The sequence below is a fragment of the Dipodomys merriami genome, unplaced genomic scaffold (genome assembly GCF_024711535.1).
Source record: "Dipodomys merriami isolate MVZ:Mamm:240054 unplaced genomic scaffold, mDipMer1.0.p SCAF_1, whole genome shotgun sequence".
NCBI lineage: Eukaryota > Metazoa > Chordata > Mammalia > Rodentia > Heteromyidae > Dipodomys > Dipodomys merriami.
Window position 1 is genome coordinate 127,302,640 of NW_027202270.1, and position 12,164 is coordinate 127,314,803.

At 43.2% G+C, this 12,164-nt stretch overlaps 1 protein-coding gene across 9 annotated transcripts in view; it reads left to right on the forward strand.

Annotated features, from left to right (window-relative positions):
- The window catches only part of Mlh3 (mutL homolog 3), a 40,211-nt gene extending 34,551 nt beyond the window's left edge, over positions 1-5,660 (forward strand). For 6 of the 9 annotated variants that reach the window (XM_070029766.1, XM_070029756.1, XM_070029801.1 and 3 more), the window contains 4 exons: positions 175-198; positions 290-368; positions 1,802-2,007; positions 3,954-5,660. In XM_070029766.1, coding sequence (XP_069885867.1) covers positions 175-198; positions 290-368; positions 1,802-2,007; positions 3,954-4,079 — 435 coding nt within the window. In that variant the 3' untranslated portion in view covers positions 4,080-5,660. The remainder of the gene's footprint in view (positions 1-174; positions 199-289; positions 369-1,801; positions 2,008-3,953) is intronic. The other 3 variants (XM_070029808.1, XM_070029790.1, XM_070029818.1) reach the window with 2 other exon arrangements.
- Positions 5,661-12,164: the final 6,504 nt, after the last annotated feature.

Consider the following 12,164-nt stretch of genomic DNA (forward strand, 5'->3'; position numbering starts at 1 on the left):
TATAAGTACAAACAGCCTTACAACAAATAAATCTACCTATGTGCTTACGTTGCTGGGATTCTGCCCTTCAGGAAGCATGTTTTAAAAAAAATAAAACAGGATATTTTATAAACTGTCAAAGGGCAAGTACAACAAAACAGTAGATTAATGCCCAGTTTCCTTTTGGTTTCGTAGGCGTTTATTCGAGAGCAAGTAGAGGTAAGATTTTCTCTTATTTTGGAGTGTTGCACAGAGCTGCCACACAGAAAAGGCTTCATTGTCCAGTTTCCTCCTCCTGTTGATCATACAGCTGCTGCAGACCACAGGAGGCATCCAGGGGACTCTGCCACTGACTGTCCAGAAGGTGCTGGCCTCCCAAGCCTGCCATGGTAAGAGGCGCAGGGCCAGCTAATGAATCCTTTGTGTCCTGAGGACTGACCAGAAAGAGGCAGAAGGCACAATTCTGCTCACCAATTTGTCCCTTACTACACACCAACTCAAAACTCTCACAGCTGAGATACCACACACTTCTACATCCACTGTCCTTGCCCCAAGTCCAGAAGACCTCCCTAACCCCACTGACTAAACCCCAAGGGACTCAACAGACTCTTCTAGACATTCCCTCAGGCATCACTCCACACTGAACCCAGGTGTGGAAATGAGAGAGGTTCCCTAGCTCTCACACTCAGTTGCTCCACCTCATTTCCATAACCTCAGCTTGCGCTCACTCCACAGCTGCCACATTTGAGCCCCTGCCACTGCCCTCACATCTGTCCATAGTCAGGCAGCTGGGTCCCAGTGCCCCAGGATGCTTGGCCCCAAGGAGAACTACCTATGCCGAGGGCTCCCTGGAATGGTCCCTTGATCTGGACGTTGTAGTCAACTACACAAAGACTTTGAACACTGGGCTTAGGAACTACCATCTCCCTTCACTTGCCTCTTAAAAAGAACACAGTTTAGATCAAGACACTGAATAGACCTAAAAAATTACTTTTCGGAAGCAAAACACCAACCTGACTCCAGTGTGACTTGGAAGATGAGTCCCAGGGGAAGGGAGCTGAGGGTATATATTCATCTCAGACAGATAAAGCAGCCTGGGCAGAGTAGCAAAAGAAAATGAATCCCTGACTAGGTGCTGGCTCCATACCTTTAATCACAGCTACTTCAGAAGCAGAGATCAGGAAGATCAAGTTAGAGGTCAGCCTAGGCAAAATGAATGAATACTGGGTGTGGTGGTTTGTATTGGTCATCCCAGCTATATGGGAAGCATAAATAGGAGGACCATGATCCAGGACACTGGCATAAATACTTTTTTGAGAAATTCAAAACAAGAAGTGCTAGCCGTGTGCCTTAGGTGATACGTAGCTGCCTAGGCAAGCACAAGGCACTAAGTTCAAACTCCAGTAAAGAGATGGGCACCAGTGGCTCACGCCTGTAATCCTAGCTTAAGATCTGAGGATCACGGTTCAAAGGCAGCCTGGACAGGAAAGTCCAGTTAACCACCAGAAAACTAGAATTAGTGCTGTGGCTCAAGTGGTAGAGCACTCACCTTGAGCTGAAGAGCTGAGGGACAGCGCCCAGGCCCAGAGTTCAGGCCCCAGGACTGGAAAAGAAAAGCCCAAAACCTTCAATAAAGAAAAAAAAAATGAGATTAGTTCCTTCCTGGAGTTGCAGCAAAGAGTACTAGGACTGTAGGTATAAGAACAGAAGCTCCGAATTTCAGACAATGTGTAGATCTGATGTGGAGGGTACCAGAGCAATGAGAGATCTTTGGTGTAGGGAACGTGATAAACAGGAAACACATGACTTTTTCCAAACCCAGGTCAGCAATGGTTTCCCACTGTGTGCATCATAGCCTTCCGGTTTCTTCATTTAGGAGCCATTAAGTTTAATGATGCCCTGAGTCTAGAGGAGAGCTTTCGCCTTATTGAAGCTTTGTCCTCATGTCAGCTGCCATTCCAGTGTGCTCATGGGAGACCTTCCATGCTGCCCTTAGCTGACCTGGACCACTTGGAGCAGGAAAAACAGGTAAAAACTGACGACTACTAGAACAGGATGGGCCAAGGTGTATTTCTTCTTTCTTTTCCAGCTCCTGCTAATCTTTTCTCAAATATGAACATTTTGAAAAACATGCATTGGAAGTTTCATTTAAAGCTGCACCCACTGCCTCGTCCAGTTCAAATTGAAAATAGATGTTAAACTGTCAAGATTATCCACATGTTGGCTTTGTATTTTTATGCCTAATGTGTACAGATTTACATATCCTGCATGTATATGGAAACATAGCAAACTCAGTTTTCACAGAATGTAACCTGACCATCCAGTTTCTTAAAAGTGCATGTGGAAATGATGGCCTGTGATGGTAGCTAGCTAGCCGTAGGGGGTCTCTAAGAGTCATCAGGCAAGGAACCAAGCTTAGGAGATCCCACCCACTACTGTGGCCCTCCTTACTCTTCAGCCAGTGAACAAAGAGGCAGATAATGCAATAAAGGCACAGAGTGGTTTGACATTTTCTCCTCTTGTTAACAATATTAAATGAAACAGAACATGAACACATAACATAATGTCCATGTTTCTGTTTCTGCTTCCCCAAATCTTTTGTTTTGTTTAACTTTTCCTGCTACAGGCAGGAGTTTTCAGGTACTAATGTATTCTGTTTCATGCAGTTGATTATACTGATTATAAAATTCTTTGTTAAGCCAGGTGTGGTGGTACATGCCTGTTAACCAGAAGTTAGGAAGCTGAGGTAATACTACTAGCCTGGAAAAAAACACACACACACACACACACACACACACACACACACACACACACACACACACACACACACACACACACACACACACACACACACACACACACACACACACACACACACACACACACACACACACACACACACACCCCTCTCTCTCTCTCTCTATATATATATCTCCCTCTCTCTATATATATACACACACATATATGTATTTATACTCAAGATATAACATAGACACAGTGATACCCTGTCTCAAAAAGAAAAGAAAAATCTGGACACCATTGGCTTACACCTTAATCCTAGTTACTTAGGAGGCTGGAGTCTGAGGATCATGCTTCGAAGCCAGCCCAGGCAGGAAAGTTTATGACACTCTTATCTCCATAACCACCAAAAAGCCAGAAGGGGAGCTGTGGCTCAAGTAGTAGAACACTAGCTTTGAGCGAAAAAGCTAAGGGACAGCATGTAGGCCCTGAGATCAAGTGTAGGGAGGGGAGGAAAGGGGAGAAGAGGAAAAGAAAGGGCAAGGGAGGAGAAGACTCAGATCCATGGTTGGGAACCAGTAGGAGGCCAAGGGCTAACAAAAACGGTGAATGGGATGAGTTTGTTTGGATATTAAAAAAACAGACTTACCGGGCTGGGAAGGTGGCTCAGTGGTAGATTGCTTGCCTTGCATGCATAAGGCCTTGGGCTCAATTCCTCAGCACCACATAAGCAGAAAAAGCTGGAAGTGGCGCTGTGGCTAAAGTGGTAGAGCGCTAGCCTTGAGATGAAGAGCTGTGGGACAGCGCCCAGGCCCAGAGTTCAGGCCCCATGACCAACAACAACAACAAAAATACAGTTATGAAATTTGTTGACATTTTTTAGGAAGGGAAATGGGATGAGGGAGAAAGGCAGAGAGAATGATGTTATGGAGATACATTATTTGCTTGTGTGGAAATATCACCATGAAATTGCCTTTGAACAATTAATATATGCTACTAAAGAAAAAGAGAAGTAAGAAAAAGTTCAAACTCGCATAACATGAAACTGAAAAACCCTGTCCCCATTGTTGAAGAAATGAGACTCTGTAGTTGGCATTCCCACTAATCCTAAAGAACTGTATAATCTTCCTGAGTAGAAAGTAGAAATCTAAACCGATTAGCAGAGCCATACCTGGGAGATCTTGTGCCACCTGGCATTTCCTAAAATGCTAGTTGAAGTTACCTTCTTCCCATAGGTAAAACCTAATCTTGCTAAGCTTCGAAGACTGGCCCAGGCATGGCATCGTTTTGGGAAAGCAGGAGGCTGTGATGACACAAGACAGAGCTCGCAGCAATCTGTGCCTCTTTGTGAGCCACCGTGAGAACGGACTAATCTGTGAGGAATGAAGCATGAGCAGCAGGCAGCAGCACAGCCTTGATGGAGTCAGCCCTTGCCCCACACTGGATCACCACGTCAGTCCGGGAGCAGGTGATCCTTCAGATGAGCAGCCAGTGGATTCACTTGTTCTTCCCTTTGCATCCACAGACACAGGATGTTGCTTAGAACACCTACCTTCTGAACTTATTTAGTGATAAAACTTAATGATTGCTTAGTTGATTGGCAGATTGGCTTAGGTTTAAGGAGTGTGGTTTCTGTTCTTGTGGTTTTTCCAGCAGCCCAATTTGCCTTATTGTATCATGCTGATTTTACCCCAAAGGCACTCTTTCCTTCTTGAATCCAACCTTTCCCATTTGTCCCTCCTTCCCTCAGTTCTTCACTTCCGCCACCGCTTCTTTACATTTTCATTTGTAGTCTTCCAGCCTGGCTTTTCTCCATAAAAACACCCCTTCATATCTTTGTTTAACAGGACTTTAAAATTTTAAATTATTTTAAGGATTAAAAACTATTGATAGCCAGGTATGGTGAGATGTATCTGCAATCTCAGCACTCAGGAAGCAAAATAGAGCAAATAAATAAAGTTTTGGTAAAGAGAAACATGGACAAAGATAGAACAGAGATATTTGAAGTTCTATTCTTTTTGTTGTTGTTAGTTTATAGCTTTATAAATACAGAGATTAATGTTCCTATCCTAAACCAGTAAAATGATAAAAAAATACTATGAGCTTTTTTGTTTAAAAAAAACACAAAATTTCTTTGTACATTTTATAAAGTGCTTCTATATGTGAAAACAATTGTACTTACAAAGTGCTTCTTTATGTAAAAACAATTATCTTATAAAATGCAGCATTCATCCTTTCAGCCTAACCAGATATGTTCTATACTATTCTCTACCCCTCCCCCAGGAAACAAAGGCTCTTTTGGTCCCTTTCCAATTGAATCTTAGTTTTATTACATTATGCCTATGTGATGGCCTTATAATTTTACTTGGGACCAAAACTGATCTTCCTGCAAATGTTTGTTATCCACTTTTCAGTCTGTATTTCCCTGACCTTTTCAGATGATTTGGGGTTAAGAGTCAATTATAAAAGGGATGAGGGCACTAGTGGATCATTTCTGTAATCTTAGCTATTCAGAGATTCAGCAGGCGTGTATCTGGAGGATCTTTGTTCAAAGCCAGCTGGGGCAAAACAGTCTGAGACTACAGACTAGAAGCAAGGCTCAAGAGATACTCGGTGCCAGTGAAGCTCAAGGCCCCTGTAGTTCAAACTCTGGTACTAGCAAAATAATAATAATAATAACAATGATAATAATACTAATCTGTAGAAGAAGGGAAAAAAATCCCAGTTGGTAGTAATTTACTGCAACTGATCCCATTAATGCCACACAGTAAGAAGTTGCCATGAGAATTGCTATTGCACTATTTCTTGACCAGGCTGCTCAAATTGGCTATATGCTATCGGTGAAATACTTTTCTTCAACTTTAAATACAAGAAACAACTACATGGAGAAAGTCTGCTTGCCAGCTGCCCTTGAGTGAATCTTCAGAATAAAAGTACTGCCTTCATGAGCACGGGCCGTGGGGCAGGTTTTTTTTTGGGGGGGGGGGGGGAAGAGGGTGGAAAGGCGTGGGTGAACTCACGTTCCAAGGGAACCTTATAGTTATACAATCAGAACCCTGAAGAATAGTCACTACTGTCTAAAAATGGACTTCCTCCTACCAAATCCATACTAACAGAAGTTGGAGCCATGACCTTAGAACAGAGACGGCTGTCAGGAGACTTGCAAGGCCTCGGATGCGAAGCCTCCAGACAGGGCACTCCCCTGGAGCTGCAGGGAGCCAACCTTCCGGGGAATTTGAAAAATCCTTTTAGGTCAGACTTGGAATAGTTACAATACCTCCTCTTAGGATGATGGGGTGAATTTTGTAAGTATTCCTCTTTTATAACCCAACTGCTCTTTTATTGAAAATAGCAGAGGATTAGAAACAGCTCTCCATGAATTATGTCTTCCTGGCTAGCCTAGCTAGCAACATAAGAAATAATTATCCCATGTTAATAATTTATAAACTCAGTAGCATGCATCAGCCAAAAATATCTAATAGATTACTTTTATTGCCTGCTAGGGTTTTATTTTGTTCTAATGCTAGTACCATAAGAACAAAGATATGTTTATTTTTCCGGGTATGTTATAGTAATTTTTTTTTTTTTTTTTTGTCAGTCATGGGGCTTGAACTCTGGGCCTGAGTGCTGTCCCTGAGCTCTTCAGCTCAAGGCAAGTGCTCTGCCACTTGAAGCACAGCGCCACTTCTGGTTTTCTGGTGGTTAATTGGAGATAAGTCTCATGGACTTTCCTGCCTGGGCTGACTTTGAACTGTGATCCTCAGATCTCAGCCTCCTGAGTAGCTAGGATTACAGGTGTGAGCCACTGGTGCCCAGACTTTTTTTTTTTTTTTTTTAAATACTTTCTGTGTGTATGGAAATGGGGACAAGAGGGAGAGGGGAGGTCTAGAGCTTGAACTCAGGGCTTTTTTTTTTCAAGGCTAGCATTCTACCCCTTGAGCCTCAGCTCCATTTCTGGCTTCTCTTTTCTTTTCTTTTCTTTTTTTTTTTTTTTTTTTTTTTTTGGTCAGTCCTGGGGCTTGAACTCAGGGCCTGGGGCACTGTCCCTGAGCTTCTTTTGCACAAGGCTAGCACTCTACCACTTGAGCCACAGCACCACTTCTGGCTTTTTCTGTTTATGTGGTACTGACAAATTGAACCCAGGGCTTCATGTATGCTAGCCAAGTACTCTACCACTAAGCATATTCCCAGCCCCTCTTTTCTTTTTCCTTTTCTTTCGAAAAGCTAAGAGAGCTTAGAAAACTAAGCCAAAATTCAGACCTTGGTCTTTATGACTTCAAATGGCACACGAAAACCCCATTATTGCCCCATGCTGAACCAGATAATGTACTTTTAATTTGGAATTCATTCGTCTTAAAACCTAGAGGTTCACCTTCACTATATTCTGGTTGGTAGAATCTTGAGAGTAAAATCAGAGATGAGCCATTCTTGAGAGCCCCATTTTCAAGAACATGCATCAAAAGGTAAACAATCAAAGTGCATATCATGGTCTCTACATTCAAGAGGTTAAGCTTCAGTTAAGAGAGGAAGGAAACCAAGGGTAGAATCTGGTATCTTCTCCAGGTGCAGGGTTACTGAACCTCACTAATTTTAGTGAGATGGGAAGAGGTAACAGTCCTACTGTGACAGTTAAAATCAGATAGCAGGGGAAGGTCCTTTCAGAAAAGCTGAAGGATCAAAGTGAGATAGGATCCTGAAACAGCGATGGAGAGAGGCTCCAGGAAGCCGGGAAAGGGGCAGCGGTGAAGTGCTCATGATCAAAGTTCAAGGTCAAGGGAGGGAAAACGCCACATAATTGAGAGCAGATGCAGCTGGTAAAACACAAGATCTGAATGAAGGAATCTGAATCTTACTAGATTTAAATGGAAGAAGTGCAGTTTCTGGGTGGTACATGTGTGTAAACCTAGCATTCAGGAGGCTGAGGTAGAAAAATCTTGATTCAAGGTCTGGGATACTCAGAAGGAAAAACAAAAACATCAACAACAACAAAAACTTTAGAGGCTGGGAAGGTGGCTCAGTGGTAGAGCACTTGCCTTGCATACCTGAGGCCCTGGGTTCGATTCCTCAGCACCACATAAGCAAAAAGAAAAAAGCCGGAAGTGGCTCTATGGCTCAAGTGGTAGAGCGCTAGCCTTGAGCTGAAGAACTGAGGGACAGCGCCCAAGTCCAAAAGAAGACCCAAAGACCACAGAAGTTAAGGCTTGCTCTGCTCTGAATGGTAAAATAGTATGTGTGACAGAAAAGGATTAGCATTGGGGAAAAAAAATGTGAAAAAAAAGAGGTTACCATATTACTGGTTGCTCTTCAAACCTTGGGTCGTGTTCACCCCATGCCCATTTGCTAGTGGGCCCAATCTCATGCAAACATCTTTGCTGAAGTTCAGGCAGCCTGATCAAAGCTATGAGGATCTCAGTGTCTTAAAGGTAAAGACACTGTTGGAATCCACCAAGCCAGTGAGCTGGCATGGCATGACCAGCAGTCTGGCAGTGAGGCTTTGCATGCTGCCCTGACTTCAGCCTTACAACTTGCTTTTGTTTACTTCAAAAGTGATGGTTTAAAAAACCAAAGAAAGGGCTGGGAAGGTGGCTCAGTGGTAGAGCGCTTGCCTTGCATGCCTGAGGCCCTGGGTTCGATTCCTCAGCACCACATAAGCAGAAAAAAAAAGCCGGAAGTGGTGCTGTGGCTCAAGTGGTAGAGTGCTAGCCTTGAGCTGAAGAGCTGAGGGATAGTGCCCAGGCCCAGAGTTCAGGCCACACGACCGGACCCAAAAAAAACAAAAAACAAAAAACAAAAAAAACAAAGAAAGGCAGCTGGGAGTTATCTACTGCTACTGTTAGTAGCTTACTCAACATTGCATTATCTCTTGTAACTACAGAATTTTGTAAAAATATCACAAACTTTTAGACATCTTGTTTTTGTTTATCTACCACTTAGTAGTATTCTGTTAACAAGTCTTAATTCTAAATATAACATGCCTTTTAAAATACTGAGCTGGAGATATGGCTCAGCAGCAGAGCACCTGCCTAGGAAGCTCAAAGCTCTGAGTTCAAACCCCAGAACTACAGAAAAACAAACACGGAAAGGATCCTTCTAAGCATAGGGTTTACTAGAAACATCCAACAATCAACTATTCCAAGTGCAGTGCCCTCTATTGTGTGAGTGAGCCAGAGACTGAAAATTCAGTGTGTAGCTTTTATTAAATGATTATTTAGATATTGCACAATATCCTGTTTGTGAATAAAAGAATGATTTAATGGCTAGGGCTACAACTCAGTGGCAGAGTATGTGTCTTATCATACACAAGCCCTGGTTTCTAACTCCAGCACTACTAGTATGACCAGGATGATGACTACTACTAGTAGTAATTATTATTATTATATAAGGATATATACATATGGAAAGTAGGCCATACCCCAAACCCCATTTCAAACTAATTTGGTCAATAAGGGACATGTCTCCAAAGGGACCTTCCAAGGACAGGTAGGACAATATAGGATCTTCATGATAATTACATCTCACTATCTGTTGCCTTTCATGGGGAGGCAGTTCGGATGTACATAGTTTTAAGACAGCCAAATAGTTCAATGACAGGCAGCCTTCATTAATCCAAAGAGTGCTCTGAAAAATGGTTTTGAAGTGCATCTATAAAACTTACGCCATGTGGGTAACCAGCATTTATTTCTTTAAGGTATCACTTTACACTTAAGTTTTTCTTGGTGGAGTATTTTTCAAAGGCTAAATTAAGAATTTCTGTTCCTTATTGAAGTTCCAAGTACTGTGCCTTTCCTGCCCTACACCCAACTTGGAAGATAGAAACCGTGGGAAAAAGTGCATTGTTATCTAAGTTGGCTTATTTGGCAAACACAGAGTTTCACATTCATGAACTCCTATTTCTGTTCATTCTCTTCAAGCTGCAAGGATGTTGTTTTTTCTGAGTCTGTCTCTAAGGCAGGGGTGGGAGGTGGGCACAACGAAGGTGGTAGTGAATGTAGGCTTTCCTTTCACACAGGATCAGCTGAGCTTCTCTCCAACATTTGCCCCTCAAACAGGAAAGGGAAAGGATTGGGAGAGAAGGCTTGATGGGGTTTACTTGAGGTCATAAAGAGTAGAGAAAATGCATTCCTGCAGTTCTGTCCTAGGCAATGAAAGAGTTGGCCCAAGGAGACAGCTTCTACCCTTCTGCCCTCATCTATCCATCTCCGTCTGGGAAGGATTCGGATTCTAATTTTAGAGACGAAGATGCCCAAAGGACAATTATCATGAAACATTTTTGGAGCCAGAAACAGATTTAAAGTCTTCAGTTCACTGCTGTTCTTCCTCCAAACCACAGGATTGTACCCAAGTGAATTGCTGTTAGAATTGGTGCCTTCAGAGGAGACAATGGATTGTAATTGGCAGCCATAAGCCACTTCACTGAGAAAGCTTGGGGCCTTAGATGCTTTAAGAAATAATTGACAGGCTGGGGCCTGAGTGAGTCAGGCTCTTCTGGGTCACACAGCTTTTGGATTAGGACAGTAACTGATTTTCTTTGGTCTTGCCTTCTTTCTCCCCCTCAGAAAGACAAGCTTAAGGCAGGCCTCTCAAGTAGTTGTCAGAAGCCTTTGCCTCATAACCTATTCCTAATCAGTATCTACCAAAGTGTGATCAAAATCCCCCAGAATATGTCCATGTGTTAAACATGCAGATTCCTAGGTTCCCCTCACTCAAGGATACTACTGGAAAGGTTGGGCGGCGGGGGCGGGCAGCAGGAGATCTCCTGCTTCATTTGGACTACTAGATCCTCAAATGGAAAATCATTCACATCACCTGGCCAGGAGCCAGTGATGTATGCCTGTAATCCTAGCTACTCAGAAAGCTGAGATCTGGTTTGAAGCTAACCAGGGAAGGGCAGTCAATGAGACTTTCCTCTCCAATTATCCACCAAAAACCAGAAGTGGAGCTGTGAGTCAAGTGGTAGAGCACTAGCCTGACCAAAAAAAAGCTCAGGGCCAGAGACAGGCCCCAAGTTCAAGACCCAGGACTGGCACAAGCAAACAAAAAACAATCTGTAATACTAAGTAATACAGTTAAGAACAAAGCCGGGCACCAGTGGCTTACACCTGTAATCCTAACTACTCAGGAGGCTGAGATCTGAGGATCGCAGTTCAAAGCCAGCCAGGGCAGCAAAGTCTGTGAGATTCTTATTGCCAATTAACCACCAGAAAACCAGAAGTGGGGGCTGGGAAGGTGGCTCAGCGGTAGAGCGCTTGCCTTGCATGCATGAGGCCCTGGGTTCGATTCCTCAGCACCACATAAGAAAAAAGCCAGAAGTGGCGCTGTGGCTCATAGTGGTAGAGGCGCTAGCTTTGAGCTGAAGAGCTGAGGGAAAGCGCCCAGGCCCAGAGTTCAGGCCCCACAACTGGACCCCCACCCCCCCAAAAAAAAGAAAACCAGAAGTGGTGCTGTGGCTCAAGTGTTAGAATGATTCCCTTGAGCTAAAGAGCTTAGGGATAGTACCCACGCCAAGTTCAAGTCCCAAAACCGACAAAAAAGAAAATAAAATTAGATGTCCCCCAGTCTGCCAGTGTTTTTCTTCCACACATTTTCCCTGTAGATGGATAGCATTCTGTTTTCACAAGTAAGGGTTATATTGCATGTATATTGTTTTGCATCTTGTGCTTGTTTTTTCTCCCCAGATTGCTTTTAATACAGACTACAAATCTTTAAAGTGTGAATGAAGGGCTCAGGCAGATGGTATATGAGTTAAATGGCATATAAGAGTTAAAGATTTCTGCAGGATTTGTTTCTCATGGGATCTGATGTTAACCAACTGTAGCCAACTACTGCTATTTGGGAATGACATCTAAGTTTAATGCACTATCCCCAAGTTTTAAAAAATCAGTAACTAATTCTTTTTTTTTTTTTTGGGGGGGGGGGTCCGGTCGTGGGGCCTGAACTCTGGGCCTGGGCGCTGTCCCTTAGCTCTGCAGCTCAAGGCTAGCATGCTACCACTTGAGCCATAGCACCACTTCTGGCTTTTTTGATTTTCTGCTTATGTGGTGCTGAGGAATCGAACCCAGGGCCTCACGCATGCAAGGCAAGCGCTCTACCACTGAGCTACCTTCCCAGCCCATTGGTAACTAATTCAAATTAAATTCTGGGTGAGCCAGTCAAAATGTTTTAAGTATTTCCAATCCAGATACTGCCCTCAAGCAACCCTACTGAAACATATGAGACATTTACAGTGGAAACCTCATGCTAACTTTTCTTCTACTGCTGAACACTTAGGCCATACCATAATTGCTACAATATTCTAGTGTGCACAACTATATCCTAGAAGTGTAGGTTTCAAATCACCTTCAAACACTGTAACAACTTACATAAATCCTATTAACAGGACCTAAGAGGGAGGATCCTTTCCTGGGAAGCTTTAAATTGATTCCTGCCATTGAAAACCATCACCCCAA